The sequence below is a fragment of the Antechinus flavipes genome, chromosome 1 (assembly GCF_016432865.1).
Source record: "Antechinus flavipes isolate AdamAnt ecotype Samford, QLD, Australia chromosome 1, AdamAnt_v2, whole genome shotgun sequence".
NCBI classification, from domain to species: Eukaryota; Metazoa; Chordata; class Mammalia; order Dasyuromorphia; family Dasyuridae; genus Antechinus; species Antechinus flavipes.
In genome coordinates this window covers 652,953,038-652,980,670 of record NC_067398.1, presented here as the reverse complement: position 1 = coordinate 652,980,670, position 27,633 = coordinate 652,953,038, and the positions used below count along the sequence as shown (strand labels likewise).

General features: G+C 44.2%; 1 protein-coding gene across 3 annotated transcripts in view; it reads left to right on the top strand.

The window, feature by feature from the left end:
• The window catches only part of OLFM2 (olfactomedin 2), a 55,035-nt gene extending 33,965 nt beyond the window's left edge, over nt 1–21,070 (top strand). For 2 of the 3 annotated variants that reach the window (XM_051971470.1, XM_051971469.1), the window contains exons 2-6: nt 13,878–14,027; nt 16,038–16,190; nt 16,404–16,623; nt 16,868–16,974; nt 19,968–21,070. In XM_051971470.1, the coding sequence (XP_051827430.1) occupies nt 13,878–14,027; nt 16,038–16,190; nt 16,404–16,623; nt 16,868–16,974; nt 19,968–20,645 (1,308 nt within the window). In that variant the 3' untranslated portion in view covers nt 20,646–21,070. Of the gene's footprint in view, nt 1–8,221; nt 8,326–13,877; nt 14,028–16,037; nt 16,191–16,403; nt 16,624–16,867; nt 16,975–19,967 lie in introns of all 3 variants that reach the window. The other variant, XM_051971471.1, reaches the window with a different exon arrangement.
• The last annotated feature ends 6,563 nt before the right edge of the window (nt 21,071–27,633 follow it).

Below are 27,633 nucleotides of genomic sequence, written 5' to 3'. Positions count from 1 at the left end.
ATAACAGAATTTGAGGAGTTGAGGAAGCCATTTCTGGGGTCAAGACAAGATTCTGAAGAGAATATCCTTGGAGTTGTGATAGGTTTCAGGAACTAAACAAGTTGTGTCTGGGGCCATGACAAGTTCAAGGAGAAGAGAGACCCAAGGCCATTGTACATAGTCTTAACTGGTAAGAAGGCTCTCCATGGGATTTTGATGGGTTACAGCAATAATGACTTATATAAAGTGTTTTTCATACATTAGTTTACTGGATCTTCACCATTTTCCTGGGAGGTGGATGCTATTATCACTCTTTTACTGATTACTGAGCTTTAAGCTTTGAAAATTGAGATCAAGTTATTTGCCTAGGGTCCCACAGTAGTAGCTGAGATGGGATCCAGTTCCAAATCTCCCTGACTCCAGATCCAGAGCTGTACTCATCAAGCTACCTTTCCTAAGAGTATATTCTGGGTCCAAGAAATGAACAAGCTGTTATTGGGCCCACTAGGGATTCTAGAAGATGGGAGGGAGGGATACTTTGGCTATGTCAAAGTTGTGGTCAGGGAATAAAAAGATTGCCTTTTTAACCCCCTGTTTTAGCCAGGAATGTCCTGGAAGTTAAGGAACCCCATCTCCCTGTGGCAATGAGAGAGCCCAGAACAGGAGCAGTTCTTGCAGCCTTGAGAGGGCTTCCCTGGGGCTATGGCAGTTTCTAGGAAATGAGGGCAGATGGAGGTTCTTGCAGGTGATAGAGATGGAGATTTAACTTGGAAAAGTTAGGTGGAGGCAGTGTGCTAAACTTCCGAAAGTAGATGGAGAATATATTCCTTAAGGTCAGAATGTGCTGGTAACTTGCCCTAAGAAGCTGGCCAGCAGGAACATAAAAGGTGGTACAAGCTTGGACATGGAGATCGTGACTAAGCTGAGATTGGAGTCATCTGCTGAGCTATAGACACACTCAAACTGAAATTCTCAGACACAAGGAAACAAACCTATCTCTCTCTCTCTCTCTCTTTTCTCTCTCTCTCTCTTTTTCTCTGTCTCTCTGTCTGCTTATCTTAGTTTCTCTGTCTCTGTTTCTCTCTGTCTTTGTCTCTGTCTCTCTCTCTCTGTCTTTCTGTGTCTCTCTCTGTATCTGTCTGTCTCTCTTAGTTTCTCTCTGTATATGTCTCTTTCTCTCTGTCTGCCTCTGTCTCTCTCACCCACTCTCTCTTTTCTCTCTCTCTCACAACATTCTCTTTCTCTGTCTCTCTGTCTCTGTCTCTGTCTGTCTCTGTCTCTGTCTGTCTCTGTCTCTGTCTCTGTCTGTCTCTCTTAGTTTCTCTCTGTATATGTCTCTTTCTCTCTGTCTGCCTCTGTCTCTCTCACCCACTCTCTCTTTTCTCTCTCTCACACACATTCTCTTTCTCTGTCTCTCTCTCTCTGTCTCTGTCTCTCTCTGTCTCTGTCTCTCTCTGTCTCTGTCTCTGTCTGTCTCTCTTAGTTTCTCTCTGTATATGTCTCTTTCTCTCTGTCTGCCTCTGTCTCTCTCACCCACTCTCTCTTTTCTCTCTCTCTCACACATTCTCTTTCTCTCTGTCTGCCTCTGTCTCTCTCACCCACTCTCTCTTTTCTCTCTCTCTCACACATTCTCTTCTCTGTCTCTCTCTCTCTCTGTCTCTCTCTCTCTCTCTGTCTCTGTCTCTCTGTCTCTGTCTCTCTCTGTCTCTGTCTCTCTCTGTCTCTGTCTGTCTCTCTTAGTTTCTCTCTGTATATGTCTCTTTCTCTCTGTCTGCCTCTGTCTCTCTCACCCACTCTCTCTTTTCTCTCTCTCACACACATTCTCTTTCTCTGTCTCTCTCTCTCTCTGTCTCTGTCTCTCTGTCTCTGTCTCTCTCTGTCTCTGTCTCTGTCTGTCTCTCTTAGTTTCTCTCTGTATATGTCTCTTTCTCTCTGTCTGCCTCTGTCTCTCTCACCCACTCTCTCTTTTCTCTCTCTCTTTCACACACACACACACACACACACACACACACGCCAGACTGAGTGTTTTCTCCTATATACACATTCTTTACCCTCCAGGCTGACTGAGGCCTGTGACATAGACTCTGCCTCCAGATTCTGGCACTGAGCCTGGCTCATCCAGCACTTTGGCTAGGTCTGACAGGGCCCCCTCCTCCCCCAGGAGCCTAAGGTGCTCTAGAGCTGCTGAGTGGGAGCTGGAGCTGAGGTAGGGAGTGAGCACTCGCCCTCTCTGTCTCCAAGAGTTGTGTATTTTTCCACAGACGACTAGGGGAGAATACTAATGGATGGCAATGTCTCTATTTATTGACTGATTAGCCTCCCTTTCCCAGGAGCTCTACTAGGGGCTGGGAAGTTGAGACGATAGCCCTTTCCTCTCCTTTCCCCAAACCCAACATCCTCAATCTCCCAGGCCAGGCCAGAGGAGTCAGAGCTGGCTTCCCTCCATTGAGCTTTCTTTCTTCTCTCTCATAGCAGCCCTCCCCACTGCTCCCTCCAACTCCCTAAATATTCCAAGGCAGAAAAATCATGAATATTTATAGGGGTCTCGCAGTGAGGGAGACAAAAAAAAACCAATTTGGAATTTATGAACCAGGATCTGTCTATAAATAACAGGGATCTGTGGCTGACGTGGTTTCTTCCTTCACACCCGCTCCTCTCAGTCCCAGCCACCCCTGACTGGGCTGGGACTCCAGCCCAGGCTGGTTATACCAACGGTGCTTTCACTCATTGTCTTGACGGTCTCATCCCCTTTCCCCAATCCCCCACTCCATTTTTGCCTCCACCATCGAGGCTGCTCAAATTCCATCAGGCTGGTCAGCATCCATATTTCCTTCCATGGTGGGATAGGGATGGAAGGATTTCCTTTTATTTTCTCAGGAATGAGTCAGTCTTAGAAACAGGTTGGGGGGGGGCACAAATCTGCAGCATTGTTAGGGAAAAAATCAGCCAAGGCACTGATCCACCATGTTTGCTCCAATCTGTTTTTGTGTCTCTTGAGGCCAGTCTCAGCAAAGGAGAATGAAAGATACTTTCTTCTGCTGGACTTTCTGTTTTCCCACCTTCCTACTGATCCTTGGCAGAGATGCTCAGGAAAGGTTGGGCTAACAAGCACGCCTAGCACTGTGCAAATGTCTGGCACAGGGGAGCAAGGAGATAGACAAGCTTTTCCTCCAGTGCCCTGGCTGGGGGCAGGGCCAACTGGCCTGTGTCCTCTGACAGCTGAGATCCCTTTTATCTTAATTGAGGAAGGAACAAAGCCCACAGAGGAGCTCATGCTCCCTCCCTGCATGCTCAGCTCCTGGCCAAACCTTTCCTGGGGATTTACAAATGTGATTGAGTCCTTACCTGCCAGATAGGCCCAAGGGTCCATGACTTTAGCAGAATTTCAATCACTGGGTCAGGGACTTGCGGGCCCCATTCACTTCTGCCCAAAGTGGGGAGTCAGGATGGAGAGACTTACCAGCCAGAGATGGTTCTGGGATTCAGGAGGAGGAAAAAAAGAAATGGGAGGTAGCCAGAAACCAGCCTTTTACTGTTGGTATTTGACCACACCAGCCTGGCTCCCAGGAGGGAGAGGGAGGCGCAGGTGCTGAAGGAGGGTGGGTTCTGGGCCACATACTCCACTTCCTGTCCTTTTCAGCGACGCAGGTGCCAGCCCGCCCCTGAGGCTCAGCCACAATGCCCGCTGATTGAAGGCCTCTCCAGGCTGCACCTGGACGGTCAATTCCGTTAGGGCCGTCCTGGCCGTGTGCCCGGCACTGGTGCGGATGGCGGGAACAAACCACTGTCTCTTTCACTTTGATGAATGCACCAACTAATAGCCTTGGAATGTCCAGCAGGAGCCCAGCTGAGAGAGAGAAAGAGCGGGCCAGTGATCAGCTTTTACCCAATCGATTTTCCTTCAATTGGCCAGTACTAATTGACAAATCGCCAGCCCTGCTAATGCGACAACATCCCCACTGATCATCCCCAGCCCTGCTAGTCAGAATCCCAGTCCTAGCTCCCTCATCAAATCTAGGAGGGGATGAGGAATGACCTTTATCGGGTAATACATATTTTCTCTTTTCCTTCTCTGTATCTTTCAGAACTGCAGGAAACAGTGTAAGATGTGGGGGCTATAAAGAATGTTTAGGTCTTCGGTACATAAGACAGACGGCCCTGTTTACTTTTCCATCCACTGGGCATTATGGGACCAAGTGGAACCTAGCTGAAGCTGGTGAGAGCAGATGGTGAAGGCTGAGGCTAAATTCCCCAGGGGCCAGGGGAGTGAGATGTGTTATTCATACTAGCTAACTGGTTAGTTCTTGCTGCCGCTTTTCCAGTCACTTGTGGGCTGTGCCCCCATTCCAACCCATTCACCCCTACAAATATGTACCTACTCATCTCCAGACCTCCTTCAACGGGGTAAGCAAAATGCAAAAGAATTATGCTGCTTCCCTTCTTGGTTACAATTCCGCCTCCTAGCTCTGGGCATTGCAGAACGTAGCCACCATTTTGTGCACCCTGGGCAGAAGCGAGTACCTTGGTATAAAATGTCTCAGCCATAGAAGATGAATTCCCCGCATTGTGCCCATTCCACACATCAGATTGATTTCAGGAATCCATCCCCAGCCAATATTCTCTGCTCAGCCATGGCTCTTACTGTTGCAAATTTATGCTCTCTCCAGAAATTGAATTCCAGTGAGTTGAGGGAAGTGTCTGCAAGCGTCAGAACAGCTCATTTTTACTTCTGACAACTTCAGCAAAGAGATTAAATGGGCACCCATTCCTGCAGCGGGGAAGTGGGCTTTGTGAAACTCCCTTTGGGCTGCCATCTTGCCAGCTTCCCTTTCTTGTCAAGGCTGCTCCCCCCGGCTCTAGATTGGGGCTTGACTCCTAGTGCCAGTGCCCAGTCGGGGAAGAAAAGAAAAACTAATGTTCTGTCAAGGAAGGCACCGGTGTGACCTGCCTCATTAAGGGGAAACATGATTCCTATCTATAAAATGTAAGGTGCAGGAGCCAGATGAGTGTGCTCCGTGGGGCTGAGAGTTGCCTACTCGTGAAAGGCTGATCATATTCCATTCTCTGAAGGGACGGAGAAATCAAGCTTTTATTTTTCTCTATATCAATATAGCTGTTTCCCACTGCTGGCCCTGTTCATCAGGGCAGCCAGACAGACAAGGGGGTGGGGTGTTCTACTGCAGAATTCCCTGTTGCTGAAGCTTCTTCCTATCCGGTTTCTGATTCTCTAATTAAGGTGCCTTTCACTGAAGTGGGAAAAACATTGCAGTGCTGGGAGAAGACCCGGAAAGCTGACCCACTGGGGCCCAAAGGAAGTGTCTGGGTTTGAGATGAATGGTAAACTCTCTCCCTGAAGAAAGGACTTTACATTTATTTAACTTTTAGCCAAAGGGAGTGTTTCCCTGTCAGGGTATGGAGGGAAAGGTCTAGATGAGCTGCTGACCTGGACAAAAATCTTTCTGAGCAGAATGACTTTATAGGTTTAAAATCAGTTATAAACCAGACTTTTCCAAGTGCCTTCATATCCATTTTCTTACTTGCTCTTCATAACAAGCCCATTTTACAGAGGGGTGTGCCCATTTTACAGAGAGGTAAGCTCATTTTACAGATGAGGAAACTGAGGCTCAGGAAAGTAAAATGATTTTCTTAGAATGACATGAAACAGAATAGAAGCAGGAATATCACCTAAGTTCCCTGGCTTTTAAGACCTGGAATCTTTTCTCTGTTCTTCATTGAATGAGGATGGGCTGGAAAGGGTCTTGTGTTTTCATTAAAGGGGTATGTGAGCAGGAGCAAACTATTCCATGGGGTTCTAACCTGATTCCACCCCTTAGGCCTGTCCAATGACCACCCATTTAGGGCCCAGAGTCAGCCCAAAGCTTAATCTGTCCTTTCAGGGTAAAGGACAAGGACGGAAGGGAGAACAGAATGGAAAACAGATGTGAGGAGAGTTTTATAGCCAAGCTGTGTTCTCAGTGCCCTGCTCTGAAGGTCCCCCTCCCTCCTGCTTCTCCTCCTGCCACCCTTCCCCCACTCTAAGGACTCCCATTTCATGTCAGCCCTGCCTGATGAGTTCTTTGCCTAGCTCCACAATCCCTGCCATGCTTGAATGGTACATACTCAGAGGCCACTTCGGGGGTCTTCCCAAATACCCTTTTCCTGCCCTCCCATCGGGGTCCCTTCCCAGCTGCTCATCCCTTCTTATGTTGTTCTCTGAAAACAGGTCCATTTCCAATCTATTGGGATGCATGGAAAGGCTACTCAGTCGGTCAGCAGACACACATCCTGTCCTGCCCACCCCTCCAAAGCCATCACTCCCGACTCAGGAGATCTGAAGCCAATGGGAGACCAGGGGGCTGTCTTTTATATTTTCCTGCTAGACAGGAGGAATGAGTCTTTTTTTTAAAGGCCCTTTCAGCTCCCCTATCAGCCTGCATTTCCCCTATAATGGGCAGGGTGGGGTCATTATTCCTTCAACCAGTGGCAGTTTGGTCTCTCCAAGAAAGCACATCAATTTGACACACACTTACCAAGACCATCTGTGTGCCCTGTTCTGTGCTGAGTGACACACGGTCTGTAGCATCAGGGACCTCGGGGTCTAGCAGGAGCCATAAAGCAGACATAACTGGTGCAAGACATAATGAGAAGTCATAAAAAGGCAAAGAGCCCCCTGAGGCAAGAGGCAGCACGGGGGTCGGGGGAAATAGTGGACAAAGTGAGAATTTGGAATTAGATGTGTTTTTGAAACCCATTCTGACAATCATTAGCTATCTGGATGAGGTTACTTCCTTTTTGCCTCAGTTTCCACATTTTTAAAAGAGGCAATGGACTAGGTGATCTCTGAAGAACCAAAACCATAAGAGGAGATCCCTTGAGGAGAACTGGGAAAGGCTTCATTTAAGGAGTTGGCATTGGAGCTGATCCTTCAGGGGCAAGTAAGATTTCAGCAGGCAGAAATGGAAATGTAGCTCTCCCTAAAGGGAGCACCCAGAGGGTTGGAGATGAACAAAGTGGGACAAAGAGGGGAGCATCAGTGGCCATTATCTTAGGATGATTTCCAGGAACTGAAAACCAATTGGGGAGACAGACAGGAAAATTATTGATGGCTGCAGGGAGATATGTGTGATATGAGCAAGAAATCATTTTTCCTGAGCTGCCAAGGAGAGCTTGTGAGTCTCTAAGGGAGTCCAATTCCTTTGGAGGAGAGGTTGATCTATGCTCACCATGAATGCCCCGCCACACTGATTCTAAACATACTTGGCTAATTAAAAGAGATGAGAGAAAGGTGCTTATTTTCCTGTAAGTTATCACAGAGGAGGGACCTGTCTTCCCTAGGCTTGACTATATCCCCAAGAGCACTTGGAACAGACAGAAGGATTCCCTTCGGATGGTATTGCTTTCCAGGATCTTCCAATTTTATATAGATAAATATATATATATATATACACATATATTTATATATACACACATGTGTATACATATATTTATATACACATGGATTGCATGTTTATATATACATATATTTATATACCTATATGTATAGATACATATGTATATATAAATTGATAGATGTAGTTACTTGCCAGGTTTTAGATGATTATGATATCATTAATATAGTATAGTAGAAAAATAGCTGGACTTGGGATCAGAAAATGTAGTTTTGAATTCTGGCTGTACCACTTTCTACCTGTGTGAACATGGTCCTTCCCTGGGCCAGTTTCTTATCTAGGAAATCATAAGAGTTGGACCTCATGGCCTCTGAGGTACCTTACAACCACTAAATCTATGTGTCTTCCATGGTCTTCCTGTATCAGATTATAAGCCACATGAGAAGGAGGGACTGTATTTTTGTTTTTATTTTGTCTCATTCGAGTCCATTGTCCGACTTTTAGGAGGTACTTGTTAAAGACTTGTTGAAATGATGTAGATTGAATAGAGATGAGCTATTTTAGCCAAAATAGGAGATGGAAAGAGGCATTATAGAGAGCAGATTCATCTTTCTACTAAGAGAATCAGATGATCCAGAAATCACAAGGGGAATTGATTAGACTGGTTAAGTGATGCTGCGTCTGTGGAAGTACTTGGGAAGTCCTTGCCTAAAATGATGATGGGAGAAGCATGGCCTCTTCACCAGAGTAGTGAGCTCCATGGAGTGCTTCTACACTCCACCAAAACTAATTACATAATTAAGAGCAAGAAGGGACCCCTCTCCCCCAACTCATTTGACTCTTTTATTTTACAGGGGAAACTGAGGCCCAGAGAATTAAATAATTTCTCCAAGATCACACAGGTAGTAAGTAAGGAGATAGGATTCAAAATCAGGTTCTCAAGCCTCCCCAAACACTGGTAAGTTGGTTTTGGCCTGAAGTGGCCAACCCTGAGGCTTCCTCAACCTCTCTGCTTTCTTCAAACAGGATTGCTCTCTAGCTGGCTTTGCTTTAGAGAGTAGCCTTAGGCACCTACAGGCAGCTATTGCTCTATAATACAGCCTCTATTGCTTTGCATAAATGTTTAATAAATCATATTTGCCAATGATGAAACTGATGGAGGGTCCCTGAGAGATGCAGGGTACAGGGGATGCATGGATCTGTTTCAAGACAGAAAATAAAGCCTTTCATCCTTGCCATTTAAATTCTGCCTCTATTTTTGCCATTGACTATTTTAGCTGTTAATTGGAAAAAGCAATTGTTTGCTTCAAAGGGAACTAAAAAAGTTCATCTCACACTGGAAAAAAAAGGCAAGAAGAAAAGTTCATTGTAATTTTGGAGCCTTGAACTTTCAGAAAAGGAAAAAAAGGAGAGAAGGAGAAAGGGTTGAAATTTCCTCTGAAGATGATTGCTTGGTGTTTTCTTTAAACAAATGTAAGGTCTCCTTTTGTACAGTCATTCAGCAAACACTGAAGCTCCTCAGGGTCTGATGCTGGGCTATGTTTGAGAGAGAGATGGGAGGGAGGAAGTCCTAATTCCTACCATTACAAAACTCAGAGTCTTTAGGAGATGAAATACAAATAAAAGCAACATGAGAAGAGGTTCTTTTTTCTCCCCAAAGGCAATAGGTTAAGTGAGTTGCTTAGAATCACACAGCTACTAAGTATCTGGAGCTGGAGGTCCTCCTGACCGCAGGGCCAGTGCTCTATCCACTGTGCCATCTAACTGTTCCAAGAAGGTCTAAAGAGTAAGGTAAACCAAATATCTATGAACATTTGGAGGAGATAGTGAACTTTGCTGGCTATAGAAAGATTTCATGGAGGAGGTAGTATTTGATGTGCTGTGTGACCTTTGACAAAATCCTTTCCCTCTCTGGGCTATAATTTTTCTGTGTGTAAACTGATGAGGATGGAGTAAGATGGCCTTTGGGAGTTCTTGTTCCTCTAGCCATTTGTGGTTCTAAGATTCTAATAATTGGACTGCAGCTTAGACCTAAGTTGAGAATCAGAGGGTCTCTCTCTTCCATTTCTCCTTAATTGCCTTCATGTCTTCTATCTCCTCTTTCCCTTCTTCCTCTTCTCTTCATTTCTCCACCCCTTTTTCCCTTCCTGCTTTCCCTTATTGTCTCCCTCTTCTTTCCTCCTTTTTTCCCCTTCTCTTCTTCCTCCCTTCCCCTTCTCTCTGCCTCCCCTTCCCAGGGCACAGGGAAGCTCAGTGTTAATCGTTCTAGTTCCCCTGGTCCTCTTTGGAGTGGAGAGAGTGTGGGAAGGAGGCAGCGTGGGAGGGAGGCAGCGTGGGAGGGAGGTAGAGGGATCTGCACTGATAGTCGTGAGCAGAATAAATCCCTTGAAAAGGATTTGCTTTCTCCCCCTCTGCTGGAGCTTCTGTTTATAATAGGTCTGAGCCCTGGCTAGAATGAGTTTGGGGGAATCCCATCCTGAGACCATCCCTGGAAGCACTGAATAACCCCTGGGGTCTTCCCTGACAAGGGAACCTGACTTCCTGACCAGGTCCCTACCTGCTGCAGATTTTATAGAAGAAAACTTTAATCTGTGGAAATCCAGCATTACCAACTCCAGCCCCAGAAAGGCTGATTAGTCACCCTGGGGCCCAAGGAGTTGAGAACCCTGCCTGGATCAAGCTATATCTATAGTATTAGATCTGAGCACCTCATTTTAGGGAAGACACCAATGCTAATAAGAAGAGGGCACAAAGGATGATAAGGAGCATCGAGTTCCTGCCATAGTTGGACTAGTTGCAGAAACGGGGGGCGGGGGAGGGAAGGGGGTTAGCTTGGAGAAGATATGTAGAGGAAATCTGCTAGCTCTTTTCAAGTATTTGAAGGGCTGTCGTGTGTAAAAGGAATTAGTCTTTTTCTACTCAGTCCCAGAGGGAAGAACTAGGAACAGTGGGTATAGGATGAAAAAGACACAAATTTAGATTTTATGTAAGGGAAGTTTCCTAACAATTAGAGCCATCCAAAAGCAGAATGGGCTGAGTCCAGAAGTAATGAGCTCCTCACCTCTGGAAGTCTTCAAGCAAAAGCTGAGTGATCACTTGTCAGATGTCTCATAGACAGTATTTTTTTTCCAGATATGAGGTGTATTAGACAGCCTTGGACGGCCCATCTCAGAAAGGCTATGATTTGATGACCCTTCCCATTATGGGAACACTTGCCCTAGAGCTAATACAGCATTTGCAGTAAGACCCAAGTTCCAGAAACTAGGCTGGCATAGCTGGGGGCCAATAGAGCCCACCAGACCCATATCTGCACTGGCTAGGAATTGAGGGGCTTGATCTTGTCACCTGCCCCTGGTCATGATTTTGGATCTGCCCTCTGGGTCTGGGTGCCTTGGGTCTATCTTCTGCTATATGTTTGTCTATCTCTGTCTTAAACTGTCTTCCCTCTCTCCCTCCATGACTGTGTGTCTGAATGTCTGTTTCCATGTACATGTGCACCCCCTTCTCTGGAGCTGGGTGTCTGTGTCTCTGTATTCCTCCATGTCCATATCTATATCTATGTTTGCCTCTTTTTGGGGGGGTATATGTGTACCCCCTTCTCTGGAGCTGGGTGTGTCTCTGTATTCCTCCATGTCCACATCTGTGTCTGCCTCTTTCTGGGGGTACATGTATACCCCCTTCTCTGGAGCTGGGTGTGTCTCTGTATTCCTCCATGTCCGTATCTGTGTCTGCCTTTTTTGGGAGTACATGTGTACCCCCTTCTCTGGAGCTGGGTGTGTCTCTGTATTCTTCCATGTCCACATCTGTGTCTGCCTCTTTCTGGGGGTACATGTATACCCCCTTCTCTGGAGCTGGGTGTGTCTCTGTATTCCTCCATGTCCGTATCTGTGTCTGCCTTTTTTGGGAGTACATGTGCACCCCATTCTCTGGAGCTGGGTGTCTGTATCTCTGTATTCCTCCATGTCCATTTCTGTGTCTGCCTTTTTTGGGGGTATATGTGTGTCCCTTCTCTGGAGCTAGGTGTCTGTGTTTTTTCTCTCTCGCAGTATCCCTTCCTCCCTAGGTCCACCTTTCTCACACTCTGATCCACTCTGCCTTGTGGTATTTTTCTCTCTCCTACTAGAGGGGCCCCCTCCAGGCAGGGCCATATCTGATCCATCTGCCTCCTCACCCACCACTCAACATGGAGCCCAAACACATCAAGCATCCACAAATATCTGTTGAATTAGATGAACAGAAGGCTGGGCATGATCTGGGACATATGAGGGGTGTGAACCTTTAGGATTATAGAGTTCAAAGAACGGACAGTCAGTGTGGGCTGTAGTGACTGATGGGAAACCTCTAGAAGAAAGTGGTTATTGGACTAGATCTTAAAGGACAAATAGAATTTGGATCTAGAGAGATTAAAGAAAATTTAAACCTCTAATTAATACCTAGGAACTCTCTCAGAAAAAAGTATTTAAATTCATAAAATAAAATGCAGAGGGTTACAGAAGAAACCAAATATATTGAAATACAGTTATCACATTAAAAAAAAAGTTCATAGAATTAATATGAAGATCTTCTAGTTAAACCAGTGGGTCAAACCTGATGAATGTAAATTGAATAGGGTTATTCACATTAACATTAACATAGTACTTCAGTGTTTGCAAAAGTGCTTTATATATTATGTCTTTTGATCCTCACACCAATCCCATGAAATGATATAGATTTTTTAAAAATCATTTTACAGAGGAGGAAACTGAACCAGACAGAAAGTGATGGACCCAAACTAACACAGTCAGTATTAATACATTTGGGTATTCTTGACTTCAGGTCCAGAGTCACCTAGCTGCCACTGGACCTGGCATCACGAAGACCTGAATTCAAATCCAGCCTCAGACTCTAGTTATGTTACCTTGAACAATTAACTCATTTAACTCCTATCAGCCCACGTTTCCTCATCTGTAAAATAGGAACAATAATAGCATCCCTGGCTTGTTTCAAATGTATCAAATGAGATAATATTTGTAAAGCACTTTGTAAACCCTAAAATGCTATAGACATTTTTGCTATTATCTTAAACAGGAGTGAAATTTGGATGTTGCCAGTCCTAAATCCAATGCACTTTTCAGTATATCAGATTAATAACAAGTTCTATATCAGGCTTCCAAAGCCACTTGGGAAAATCTGAGGTGAAAGAGGCATTGGGAGACACCAGTCTTTTCCCAAAAGAAGCATAGGACTTTGGGGAACTAAAAGCTCAATATTAGGTAAGAGTGTGACCTGATAGTCAAATGTATTTTGGATGCTTTAATAAGCATAGAATGTCTGCCCTGAAAGGAAGCAGTCTCCTATTTTAATAAGCATAGAATGTCTGCCCTGAAAGGGAATAGTCTCCCTACCAGTTTCCTGATCATAACTACATGAGCGCTGTGTCCTGTTCTAGCTTCCACCTTTTTGGGAAGACATTGACAGATGAGAGAAGGGGATAAACAAGATGGTAAAGGGCCTGGGTCCTATGACAGATGAGGATCAGTCATAGGATCTGCAGGTGTTTAGCCTGTAGATCAAGAAGGAACATGACAACTAGTACAAGGATTTGAAGGGTTACCATATGAAACAGGGATTAAACTTGGGTTACTTTGCCCTAGAGGGCAGAATTCTGAGCTCTGGGTTCAAGATGCAGAGAAAGAAGATAGCAGTTCAGTAAAAACTGAAACATTGAAGAAGTAAGGCAAACTTCCTAATGGTGAGAGCATCTAAAAGAAGAATGGGACGGCCTTAGGAGGTAATGGATTCCTCTTTCTAGGGAACTGGAGTTGTTCAAATAAAGGCTCTCAGCTACCTATGAGCAGGATTTAGGCATGGGTTGGACCACATACTTAATGGGACTCTGGAGGAAATTCCAGATGGGACCACGTAATAACCGGAGGGCCTATGGTCTGAGGGCCATGATTCTAGAAAGTAGATCTGTATTATAAGAGACTTTGAATGCCAGGTTAGATCTCTTCCTTTTACTCTCTGGATGTAGAGCTCTGGTTAGGAATGTTACTTTCTCTTTTTTCTATCTGTCTCTGTCTGTCTGTCTGTCTGTCTGTCTCTCTCTCTCTCTCTCTCTCTCTCTCACACACACACACACACACACACACACACACACATACATATATCTCTCTGAACCTGAGGGCTTGGGCTTGAGTAAGGACAAAGGGAAAGGCAACCCTATCTTCTCAGCCTCCAGTGTTGGTTCTTCCCTGCTCATGGCATGAAAGGCCGAGGATTTGAAAAATACGAATAATCAAGGGTGGAGAACTTAACAGCAGAAGCTAATCTATCTAAAGAAAGCTGAACAAGAGGGACCCCCTTCTTGCAGATTCATGCAGAAATGGGGACCAGAATCAGTTGGCAAGACAGACATCATGGAAGCCCGTCCTTCAGTGCTTTTGGCAGCTTCACTATTCTACCTCCTTCTCTTTTCTCTGCAGCAAAAGGGGGCATCGCTATCCCCTAAGTTTTCTTCTTCTTCTGCAGACGCTGTTCCAAAGTCCCGAGGATGGCTGGCAGCTCTACACTTCAGCCCAAGCTCCGGACGGCAAGTGTGTGTGTACAGCTGTCATCCCTGTGCAGAACAGCTGTTCCCGTGATGGCCGAAGCAGGGAGCTGAGGCAGCTCATGGAGAAGGTACATGGAAGGGGAGGAGGCAGAAAGGAAGAGATTCCAACTTGACCAATATGTTTTCTTAGAACTTTCTTTGTCTCTCCCCTATACAACCACAAACACGCAAATACCTACACATATCCAGCCCCAAGGACTGTTCAATAAGCTCTCATGGATCTTCTACTTATCAGGCTAAGGAATCCAGTTTTATTCAATCTATATTTAGTCTCTTGAATCCTAATAAATCTCAATACTCTCATTGGGCCCTGGTTTTAAGATTTCTGTAGACTTAAAAAACTTTAGGAACAGAAGGAACTTTAGAGATCAGCTAACTGACTTTTTGATTTTACAGATAGAAAAACTGAAGCTCACTCAGTTTTCTAAGACTGAGAATGAAGATTCCCAAAGAGAGTATTCAGGGCCCTCAAAACAGAAACATACCGAGCAGCTAGATGGCTCGGTAGGTAGTGCTCTGGTCCTAAAATTAGGAGGACCTGAATTCAAATCTAGCCTCAGACACTAACATTTACTAGCTGTGTGAAAAAACCCTCACCCAGACCCCCTCAAACCTTAGTTCTCTGGCTCTACCCTGTCATTGTTGACTCAGTGGGAAAAAAACACTGCATCTGTCCTGTGTTCAAATCCCATTTTGATATTTATTTCCTATTCAGACAACTCAAGTCCAAGTCTCAGTTTCTTCATCTGTAAGTTGAAGGGGTTGAACTTAGACTATATGTCCTTTTGCCATAAATCCAATTTTGGATCTGTGATCTTGATGACTGAGTCCCTTTTGAGACCCATAGGAGCCAAGAGCGAGGTCTCTGCCTACAGGAGGAGATCAGTGTGCTGTCAAGGAAGGAGCACTGGCTTTAGAAGCAGAAGACTTGACTTCAAGGCCAGACTCTAGCTCTGAATAGCCACATGATTTGGGCAAGTGTTTTAATGTTTCTCCAGTATACATTTCCTTATTTTGAAAAGTAATGAGATTTAACTAACAAGTTGTTTAATCTTATGTTATAGGAGCTGAGAGGAGGGGAAGGGGTAGAGTGTAGAGCAATGGGGGAGGCTACCTGGAGGAGAAGAAGGCTTGAACTGGCTCCAGCAGGTTGGGGAGGGTTTGGGCAACAGAATGAGTCCTTTGGGTGGGTGACAAATCTCTCTTGGCCACCTCTGCTGTATCTATGACCCCTCCATAGTAAGCAGGAGCAGAAGATGGTATTTCTAAGGATTCTCTAAGAGTCTCTCAGCACCAGGATGTCCTTGGAGCAAGTTCAATGATTCCAATATCTCCCAGCTAGAACATCTTTGCTCCAGGAAGAGGCATCAGTAGTCAAGAAGCCATGCTTTTTTGGGAAAAGAGACAAATCAAAGCTCCAACTGATTTTTTTTTTTTATTGAGCTCCTGGGGAGAAAAATCAGCAGTTCGGTGGCCAGATAAATAATAATTGATTTCCATATCACCCTTTAAAATTGTCAAAACATTATACATATATTTTCCCATTTGAGACTCCCAACACTTGCAAGGTGCTGTAAATAATAAAAATATTACTTTGTAGTCATTTGATAGATGAGGAAGTTGAGTTTTAGTGAGGTGAGTGAATTATGTTTACAGAGTTAATAAGCATTAGAGGCTGAACTTAAACTCAGGGCTTCCTCATTCCGAACCCAGCCATCCATGGCATCCCGCTGCCTCATTCAGAAGTATCCTGGAGCTCCAACAAGAGGTCAGAGGAAGAGCTTCAGGGGCATCCTGATTCTAGAAGGAGGGAAGGTCAGCAGGAGGCCCTGGCCATCTCAGAGATGGACTGGCTCCAGGGAGGGGTTATTGTTAAGGGAAGATACTTGCTACCTTGGGAGTGTTCCAGCCCTAGGGAGAGGAGTCAGAGTTAAAGAGAAGCACCATCCGTTTGGCTCATATCTGACCCGGCTGGGGGTTAGGTGGCTGAAAAAAATTATTTGGTGGTCTGACAGACTAAAGAGAGACACTGATCTTACCCTAAGAGTGTCTGCCTTTCTATTTGCTCCTTCTCCCAGGTCCAGAATGTTTCCCAGTCCATGGAAGTCCTTGAGTTGCGGACATTTCGGGACCTACAGTACGTGAGGAATACAGAGTCTCTCATGCGAAGCTTGGACTCAAGGCTCCGGGCTGCTGATGGCGCTCGCAGCTTGTCAGCCAAGAGTTTCCAGGTAGGAGCCCAGACTCAAAGGCAGGGGCTCAAATTGGGCTGGCAAGCGTGACTGGTTCAACTTGAGGTTGGTCGGGGGGTATATCTGGATCAATCAATCAATAAACACTAAGTGCCCATTACGTGTCGGCGCTGAGCGGTGGGAATACAAAAGGTCTGGGTTATGGGGAGAGGTTGGATGGTGTAGGGTTAGGTGACAGGATCCACTCAACAGGAGCTGAAAGACAGAATGACTGAGCTGCTACCACTGAGCTCCGTCCTGGAGCAGTACAAAGCAGACACAAGGACAATTGTGCGCCTGCGGGAGGAGGTGAGGAACCTATCAGCAAGCCTAGCTGCCATCCAGGAGGAGATGGGCGCCTTTGACTACGAGGAGCTGCAGCAACGCGTGCTGGTGCTGGAGGCCCGGCTCCACGCCTGTGCACAGAAGCTGGGTATGTCTGGACCCCAAACGCCGGGGCCCCAGCTGCAGGAGCCGGGTGGGCTGTACTGACCCCCAACCTCTGACCCCGTGCCCCACCCCCAATTCCATACTGCAGATCTGGCCCAATCCCCTGCCTCTAGCCCCCAACTGTAGGTCCATTCTGATCTCCAGAACAACAGCCCTTCTTCCCAAATATGCCCCTGATGGAATCTCCCGATCCCTCCATTCCTCACACCTCCTTCTCCTTCCCCTAGGCTGTGGCAAGCTCACGGGAGTCAGTAACCCCATCACCATCAGGGCTATGGGCTCCCGTTTTGGATCCTGGATGACAGACACCATGGCCCCAAGTGCAGACAGTCGTGTAAGTGCCATTCCCTGACCCAGTCGGCCTTAGAAAGCCCCTGATGGTCTATGGAGACATAGCCCAGCATTGCAGAGTCCCAGATCTGAGTGGCAAATGTATCCTATTAATTTTCTGGTCTAAAAAAGAGGGGGAATAAATGGTCTCCCTCCTCGGGGCGGGGGGGGGGAGAGTCCTTATTTGATTTGAAGGAAAAGATAGAATCCTCCACCTATTATCTCCCACCCCCTCCTAGTTCTCTCTTATAATTGACTCAGGTGCCTCTGAGGCAGTCCTCAGAACCATTTGGTCTCTCTTCAGTCTCCTGTGTAGCAGTTCTCTCCAGCACCATCAGTCACCTCTTAATCACCAAACCTCATGGGTGTTTCTTAGTGAACTCCTCCTCCTTGACCTCCTTGCAGAGTGTGACACTGCTGGCCTCCCCTTTCTGCCTGGTAATCTCTCTTCCTCTAATCACACTTTCTGTATCTCTCAGTTATCTTCCTATTTCTCTGCTTCCCTCTCCTTCTCCTCATCTTCACTGCATCTCTTCAATATAGGCTGGACCCTTTTCCCTTCTCCCTCTCCATCTTTTCCCTTAGTGATCTCACTCACTCCAGTTCTGCCACTTACTGGCTATGATTTGGGGCAGGTTAGTCATTTAGCCTGGCAGGTCCTCAGTTTTCTCAACTGAAAAACAAGAAGATTGGGTTTTGTTTCTCAACCTGTGGCCCATTTTTAAAAAATTAGTATGTCAATATAGTTGGTGTTATATGTAATCCTTTATTTGATATATTTAAAAACACTATTCTCAAAAGGGATTCATTGGCTCCACCAGACTGTCATGACTCCAAAAAAGGTTAAGGACTCCTGAATTCACTGGATTCTGGATTGTGCCAGCTCTAAATCTATGATTCATGACATTATTTTTTAAATTGGTATTTCAACATAGTTGGTGCAGTAATCCTTTGTGTTTATTTTATGTATTTAAAAACTGCTCCCAAAAGGGGTTCATTGGCTCCACCAGATTGGCTACCATGACACCAAAAAAATGTTAAGAACTCCTGAATTCACTGGACTCTGGACTGTGCCAGCTCTAAATCTATAATGCTATGGTACCATTGCCATGGTTTCAATGATTACCTCTATTCTGATGGCTTCTAAACTGTAGCTCTATCTCTAACCTCTCCTAAGGACTAGTCCAATTTTTCCAGCTGTCTGCTGGATATCTCCATATTGATATTCTTCTCATCCTTCAATTCAATATATTCAATATATCTAAAATTAAACTCCTTTCTCCCTAACTTTGCATTCTCTATTAATGATGTGGCCATACATATTCACCTAGGTTTGAAGTTATGAAATCACCTATATATCTTGCATCTTTCTCACTCTTTAGGGCTCCCCCCATACCTGAGTCCCTATTCAATCTGTCACCAAATTAGAATTCTATTGATTCAATGTTGTGCAGGGGAAAATAGTCCCATGTTGCTCTGGGATCAAAGGATATGGATTCCAATTCTTGTCCTTCCTGTGTCCAGTTTTTCTTCCATCTCCTTTCCCTTTTCACCCACCACATGCAGCCTGAGTAATCTTCCTAACACACAGCTATGAATGTCATTCCTCTGCTCAAAAATCCTTGATACCTCCAAGTTATTTACCAAATAAAATATAATTCCTGATCCTGGCATTCAAAGTTTTCCAGAATCTGGCTGCAGCCTATGCTTCCATCTTCATCTCACTCTGTTCCCCTGTACTCTGTCTTCCATTCTTGCCCCCTCCTCTCTGCATTTGCTAACAGCATCCCTCATGCCTGGAATGGACTCTTCCACCCACATCCACACTCATACCATTTACCTCTGCTGAAAGAAATTCAGGCACACAAGCCGTCTCCAGTAAGAAGTCTTCTTGGTTGTTCCCTCCCCCCAGCTGCAAATGATCCTACTCTCCTCATCATCTTCCCCTCCTTTTAATTCATCTATCTCCGTTGATGGCACCAACATGCTGCAAACCTCTGAGTCATCTTTGATTCTTTCCTTACCTTTATCCCTCATATTCGACCAAGTGCTCAGATTCCCATCTTCTCTCTCTTGGCCTGTATTTCTCCTTTCCCCCCAGTTTTTCACATTCCCCTTGTATCATAGTTATCCATGTATTTGTCTGAAGGTTCAGCTCCCCACCATTAGATTTTAAGCTCTTGGAGAGGAGAATCTGAGTCAAGTCTATCCTAACATTCCCAGGGCTAAATAGCAGATCTTATCCACACCATAACTTTAAAATTGTTTGTTGAATGGACCCCTTTCCGTAGCTTTAAAATTTCCAAGGATTGGGATATGATGATAAAAGATAGCATTTCCCCACTGACCAAAAGGATCACTCTTGCTTTTACTTGCAAAAAATAAACAAATGGGCAGAAAGCCAAGGAGTCAGGTGGTTTATAATAAGTAAAGACTTCCTTAAAGATATGAGGTATATGCTGCAATGGGGATGAGCCAGGCCAAGTCATGGTTAGTTGAAAATAAGAATAATGAGAATGTTAAGTGGAAGAGAGAGGGCAGCTAGGTGGCGCAGTGGATAGAGCACCAGCCCCGAAGTCAGGAGGACCTGAGTTCAAATGTGAATTCAGACACTTAGCACTTCCTGGCTGTGAGACCCTGGGCAAATTACTTAATCCCAAATGCCTCAGGGGGGAAAAAAAAGGAAGAGAAATTCAAGTTCTTAGAATGACCCTTGTAGTTACTACTGGCTTCTCCAGAGCCTGATTGAGTCTAAGTAACCACTGGACTTGTAGGTGGATAGTGATTGATGGTTACCAGTGGCCTCTGTAGTGGTGACCAGTGGCCCCATCCAAATGACTGTTCCCCTCAGGTAAACCCTGGTCATCGATGGCCATCCCCAATGATTAGTGTCAGGGTGGCAGGAATTGCTGGGTTACCTTGGGGGGGTGGGTTACTATGATTTGGGGAGGGGAAGGAGCAGTGGATATCCCAGCTGACCGGTGGCTGCCCCTCCAGGTGTGGTACATGGATGGCTACTACAAGGGACGGAGAGTACTTGAATTCCGCACTTTGGGTGACTTTGTGAAGGGGCAGAACTTCATTCAGCATCTGCTGCCTCAACCATGGGCAGGCACCGGCCATGTGGTCTACAATGGCTCCCTCTTCTACAACAAGTACCAGAGCAACGTGGTGGTGAAATACCATTTCCGGTCACGCTCCGTGCTGGTCCAGCGCAGCCTGCCCGGGGCCGGCTACAACAACACCTTCCCCTACTCCTGGGGCGGCTTCTCGGACATGGACCTCATGGTGGACGAGAGCGGCCTGTGGGCTGTCTACACCACCAACCAGAACGCGGGCAACATCGTGGTGAGCCGGCTGGACCCTCACACCCTCGAAGTCATGCGGTCGTGGGACACGGGCTACCCCAAGCGCAGCGCCGGAGAGGCCTTCATGATCTGTGGCGTGCTCTACGTGACCAACTCGCATCTGGCCGGGGCCAAGGTCTACTTCGCCTACTTCACCAACACATCGAGCTACGAGTACACGGACGTACCCTTCCACAACCAGTATTCCCACATCTCAATGCTGGACTATAACCCTCGTGAACGTGCCCTCTACACCTGGAACAATGGCCACCAAGTGCTCTATAATGTCACTCTCTTCCATGTCATCAGCACAGCTGGAGGCCCCTAGGACCCCATCTAGGGGGGTGCTTCTGGGGAGAGGGGAGCCTCTCTCTGTGGCTGTCTTCCTATTTCAACCTGTCTCTTTTCCTCTCAATCTGTCTATCTCTGTGTCTCTATTTCAATCTTTTGGTCTGCCTGTTTCTATTTCAATCTCTTTCTATATGTCTGTGTCTGTCCCTGTCTCTATAGCTCTGTCTGTTTCTTTCTTGGTAATTCTGGGTGCCTCTCTTGCTCTCTCTATATCTATGCAAGGATCTATGGGTTTAGATATAGATTAGGGCCTCTGTCTCTCTCTGTCTCTGTCTCCATCTCCCCACCAGCCCCTGTCTCATCCTGCCTAGGGGATCTGCCCTAGGGATTGACTGCATGAATCGACTTCTTTTTTATTTATTGCTTTTCTTTCTGGCTCAATAAACAGGAACTTTGACATTTTCTGTGTTTGAAGCTATTTTTGTACACGTGAGGGGATCTGCCTTAATTTCTTATAGAAGAATGAAGTTCAGGGCCTGCTCTGGGAAGGTCACTTTGCTCTCCGTTCCCTCCCATGATTGGGGTGAGGGTAGGGGTGGAGGTAGTAATGACACAAGGCTAGGTCAGGCAGGAAAATGGGGAAATGGATGGGTAGCATCTTTGCACGGAGCTCAGTGCTGTAAGACTTACTCATCATTCATTTAATGGAAGGAAGGGAAAGAATCTCCCCATACCTCTCACTAAACATGGCAAATCCATGGAAACTCTCGTGTCTCCAATGTGATATTATGTGCAAATGAAGGGAGGCAAGTCTGGAAACTGCCCCACAGATCAGTCTAAGCTAAAGGGAAAATGAGATCAACTGAAACATTCCTGAAGAATGTTCACACTGACCATGAAACCTTTCTGCCCATGCTGCCCCACTGACCCTCACTAGTCCTCTGGCCACAGGTCTCCTCATTTTCTCACTGTCCCTGAGAAGTCAATGGTATGAACTTACTGGGGGGAAAGGCTTTATCATAGGACAGAGGCGATTATATATTTGGAGAGAAATAGATATTGCCCTCCCTATTACAAAGAGAAAAGAGAAATGAAAATGTGGGAGGGAAAAATACTAACTCCACAGAGAAGTCAGGATGGCTTTAAGACACCATTTCCATGTCTCCTTGGGAGGTTTCACAGATGAAATGGAAGAAGAAAGGGGGAATTGAGGTTAGCAAAGGAAACTGGCGAAAGACTTTGAATAATCTCACTGAGAAGTCTGGACTTTATCCTATGTGCAGTGATAAACCAGGGAAAATTATGGAAAGAGAGAAGTGAAGGGGATGACTGAAAAAGATCTTGTGAGATAAAATCAACAAGATCCAAAAACTGAATATGTGAGGAAGTGATAGCCAGGAATCAAGGATTCTGGTATCACTAGCAAAGAAAGGTCAGGTCATGAGGAATATGAGAACACTGAATGAAAAGTCATTTAAGACTTTCTTCTATTGGAGATAAAAGGAGGGAGAAGACAGAAAGGAAGGAAGGAAGAGAGGGAAGGAGGGAAGGAAGGGAGGGAAGGGAGGGAGAAAAAAAGGAGAAAGGAAGGGAGAGAGGGAGGGAAGGAAGGGAGGGAGGAAGGAAAGAAGGAAAGAGGAAGGAAGGAAAAGAGGGAAGGGAGAGAGGAAGGAAGGAAAAGAGGAGGGAAGGGAGGGAGGAGGAGAAAAGGGAGGGAAGAGAGGGAAAAAAGGAAAGAAGGAGAAAGGAAGGAAAGGAGGGAGGGAAAGAAGGAAGGAAGGGAGGGAGGCAGGTAGAAAGGAAGGAAAAGAGGAGGGAAGGGAGGGAAGAAAGGAAAGAAGGAGAAAGGAAGGAAAGGAGGGAGGGAAAGAAGGAAGGAAGGAAGAGAGGTAGGTAGGAAGAAAGGGAGGAAAGGAAGGAAAGGAGGGAGGGAGGAATTTATTAAGGACTGCCAGGTAGCTGCAAAATCCCTGCCCTCAAGGAATTTACCTTAATTTACTTTCTATTAGAAACATATAACAATTACATGGGAATGGTATCTAGGAAAGAGAGTACCTGAAGATTCAGGGATTGTGAGGTGAATTCACTCATAGGGCAGTCAATTGGCACAGCCTTTCCAGAAACAATGTTAATTTGGTAATATTAACTTGATTATTGAGCCCTAAGCAAGAAGTAGAAAGAAAGGAAGTATTGTTTGTCCTTTGTTTTTTAAGAGGACTAATGACAGCACAACTGGATAATGTTTTAACTTGACTAGGAATTGGATTTAAATGAGGCAGAGCTGCACAAAGTTGTCAGCCTCACTTTCTCGTCCTGTGCCATTGCAGTCCAGTGGCAAGACAAAAGTCAAGATGATTGATGATGGTCAGAGATGCAGTACATGACCTTGGCAGCTTCAGTGTCTGATCAAGCTATAAGCATTCCACAGCATTGGTTTCCGTCACCTTCGTGGCCATTGGAACAAAATGTTCTCATCTGTCCATTCCACTGGGGAAGTCTTCACAAATTCGAGGCAGATGCTACCCTAACTCACTGAAGGATTTGAGCGCTTTGGCTACTTTCAATCTGGTTGAGCCCAGCTGCCAAGATTTACCAAGATGTGGGTGTTTCACATGCTATTAGAGCTTCTTGAAGCCACAGGTGAGAGTTGGGTGAATCAGCTAGATGCCAAAAGTGGATGAGCAGCCCTGAAAATGGCCCAACAAGCTCTCGCACTAGAGGTGCTAATCCTTCTAACACCTCACATATCACAAGGGAGAAGGTAGGTGCCCAGGGTCATGACAGATGACAATATGTCCAAAGTACACTGGTATTTCTTAACCAGCTCTTTTACTGCTAACTAGACTATGTAGACAATTTGACAAATATGAAAACCAAATGGGATTTCTTTGTGACATTGCACTACATTTCAGGGGAGTCTGCTTTTCTAAGTGACTTTTCCCTATATGGATGTATTTATTCCCTTATATTAAATTTTTCTCAAGGGAGATTCTCAAGAGTGGGTTGCACTAGAGCTCTCAAAACACAACATATACTAAAGTTTGTCAGCTTATAGGTTTGTGCCAAGGGTCATGGGATCTTGATATTTAAGCCCAATTTGGACCTCCTTTGATTCTTCACTCCAACTTTTAAGGACTCCAGTCAGACTAGAATTCAGAGCCTCCAGATTTGGTTTCTCTGTTTCTCAGATAATCCCTACTTCCAGATTCTCTATCCCTACACCCAGCCCCACTCCATGTACTCTATGAATTACCAGAGGTAACAACATCATAGAGATGCTCAGTTTGGGAACTGAATTCATTGGGTTTTTCAGAGAGGGGAATCCCAGGCTCTTCCAGTTCTAATTAATGATTTTGATGATGAATTTTCTTTCTGCTATAAGATTTCCATGAACACTGAAGTAGCAGTCATATTTTGAAATGGAACATATGAATAATAAATTTTCCTTCCCAAGAAGCTCATTTAAAACTTAGAATTTTTTAAGTTTTTAAAATTAAGATAGTAAAGTAACAAGCTACTTTAGTGGAAACTGGAAAAATCTCTTATGTTGTAAGAGGCTATGTCTTCTCAACTCCTCTCAACATGCAAGTACTTCCTTTTCAGGTCCAAAAACATCCCTGGGGCTATATATATGCTCTGAGAAGATTTCAATTGTTTCCATCTCTTGTTATTTTTATTTTTAGTAACAGCAATACTTTAATGATGAATTTTAAAAAATATTTATTAAGTACTTAGAGTTAGTAAGTACAATTAGATTGTGAGTTTCTTAGTTAAGGATTGTCTTTTGCCTTACTTTGCATACCCAACACTTAACACAGTGCCTGACACATAGAAGATGCTTAATAGATGTTTATTGATTGACTATCATACCATGTGCCAAAAAGTGTGCTAAGTATTGGAGATATAAATATAGAATTAAAAGCAATCTCTTTGCTCAAGGAGTTTATGTTCTAATAAAGAGAGACAACACATATATGGGAACAAACTGGATGTACAGAAGACATTTTATACTAAACATGTACAAAACAAAATTCATTTCCTCTCCTGCCAAACTTTCCTCCCCTCCTGTCTTCCCTATTACAACCTAATAGTCCCTTAGATTCTCAACCTAGGAATCATCCTCACCTCTTTATTCTCCCTCACCTCCCATATCTAAGGTATTGCCAAAGCCTGTCGATTTCACCTCTGCAATATCTCTCCTATATGTCTATCTCTCCCCTTTCTTCTGACACCTTGATGCAGGCCCTCATGACCTTATGCCTGTCCCCCTTTCCTGTAGTAGTAGCAATATCAATTTACTTATGGTTCCAAAACTGGGAATTAAAAGGGAAGTGGGACAAGAATTCCTGGATAGCCAGGAATCTGGTGAGAAGATGAATGAGAAATAAAGTGAAGCATATGTAAGGTCCTCTAGACTTTAGCTCTGTGACATATTACCCAATCAAGATGGCCAGGGCTTCAGGGTGGTAATACCTGAGATGAAAGGGTTAAAGTCTAGATAAAACAATGATACTCCTTCCAAAAATGCAGATCAGTGCCCATCTTGGGTGATTTGCCCATGTTCTGCCATAAAAACAACACAGGGACATTGGTGGTGGTCTCCTAAAGCAGAGTTTCTTCTTTTTAAAAATTCAATAGTATTTTATTTTTCCAATTATATGTAAATACAATCTTCAATATCCATTTTTGTATGATTTTGAGTTCCAATTTTTTCTCTCTCTCCCTCCCCAAGATAGCAAGCAATCTGATGTAGGTTATACATGTACAATCATTTTAAACATGTTTCTGTATTTTCATATTGTGCAAGAAAAATCATAGCAAACTGGAAATTGAATAGATGCCCATCAATTGGAGAATGGCTGAGTAAATTGTGGTATATGAATGTTATGGAATATTATTATTCTGTAAGAAATGACCAGCAGGATGAATACAGAGAGGATTGGTGAGACTTACATGAACTGATGCTAAGTGAAATGAGCAGAACCAGGAGATCATTATATACCTCAACAATGATACTGTATGAGGATGTATTCTGATGGAAGTGGATTTCTTTGACAAAGAGACCTAACTCCGTTTCAATTGATAAATGATGGACAGAAGCAGCTACACCCAAAGAAAGAACACTGGGAAATGAATGTAAACTATTTGCATTTTTGTTTTTATTCCTGGATTATTTTTACTTTCTGAATCCAATTCTCTCTGTGCAACAAGAGAACTGTTCGGTTCTGCAAACATACATTGTATCTAGGATATACTGCAACATATGTAACATATATAGGACTGCTTGCCATCTAGGGGAGGGGGTGGAAGGAGGGAGGGGAAAAATCAGAACAGAAGCGAGTGCAAGGGATAATGTTGTAAAAAAAAATTACCTTGGCATGGGTTCTGTCAATAAAAAGTTATATATATATATAATCATTGAAAAAAAAAGAAAAATCATAACAATAGAAAAAAGACATGAGAAAGGAAAAAAAGGTGAAAATAGTATGCTCCTGTCTGTATTTAATCTCCATAATTCTTTCTCTAGATGTGGATGGCATTTCCCATCCCAAGTCTACTAAAGTTTCTTGGATCTACTGGATTGTTGCTGAGAAGAGCTAAAATTAAATTAGATGATCATCAGACAATCTTGTTGGTATTGTGTACAATGTTCTCCTAGTTCTGCTCACTTCACTCAGAATTAGTTCATATAAGTCTTCAAGACTTTTATGAAATCAGCCTGCTCATAATTTCTTGTAGAACAATAATATCATAATACCTTCATATATTATGACTTATTCAGCCATTCCCTATCATCCACTCAATTTCCAGGTCATTGACACTACAAAAAGAGCTGCTACAAACATTTTTGCACATGTGAGCAATTTCTCTTCTTTTATAATCTCTTTGGGATACAGAACTAGTAGAGATACTGCTGGATCAAAGGGTATGCACACTTTGATAGCCCTTTAGGCATAATTCCCAAATATAAAGCAATTCCTTAACCTTTTTTTTTTTTTAATATCATGTAACTCCTTGGCACTCTGGTAAAGTCTATGTACTTATTTGTTGTTGTTGTTCAGTCATTTTAGTCACATCCCTTTCTTCATGACCCCATTGGGATTTTCTTGGCAAAGACACATTTGCTATTTCCTTCTCCAGTTCATTTTACAGATGAGGAAAATGAGGCAAGCAGGGCTAAGTGATTCACTCAGGGTCACACAGCTACTAAGTGTCTTCGACTGGATTTAACTCAGGAAAATGAATCTTCCTGACTCTGGGCCTGGTCCTCTATCCATTGAAATTGTAAACATTTCAAAGAAACAAGTGATATTGAACTATAGTTATCAAAATATATATATTAAAATTCACCATTCCTCTGCTGTGGTTTCTGACATTATAAATATCATGGAGAACACCTCCTATCCAATTTTTTTCTCCCTTTCCTTCCTCTATAATAGCATACACATATAAAAACACGTAATGTTTCACAAAGTAGTTCCCTTGAAATACTATTAGACTAAATCTAATAAATAAAATATATAAAGAGAAGATTCTTTACCTCACCTGCTACCTAGTCTTAATCACTGAATAGGTACAGCCTCAGTCAAACTAAGAGACCTGTTAAAGAACTTAGTTTAAAAAGGCCAAGGTCTTCCATTTCATTCAGGACTATCTCCTGTCATCTTGATCTGTGTCTTACCACTGCTCTCAGATGAGTCTGGAAGGAAAAGTGAGGCAAGTGTCCTTACACAGCCCTCCCTCATTTTAATCCAATTTATTTGTATGTCATAGCATCATGTCCCTGATGTCATGGGTCTCTTTAAGAATGCAGGAAAAGAATTGATAAATGGTCAAAGGATATGAACAGACAATTCTCAGATAAAGAAATTAAAACTATTTATAGACATATGAAAATATGCTCCAAATCATTATTAATCAGAGAAATGCAAATTAAGACAACTCTGAGATACCACTACACACCTGTCAGATTGACTAGAATGATAGGGAAAGACAATGCTGAATGTTGGAGGGGATGTGGGAAA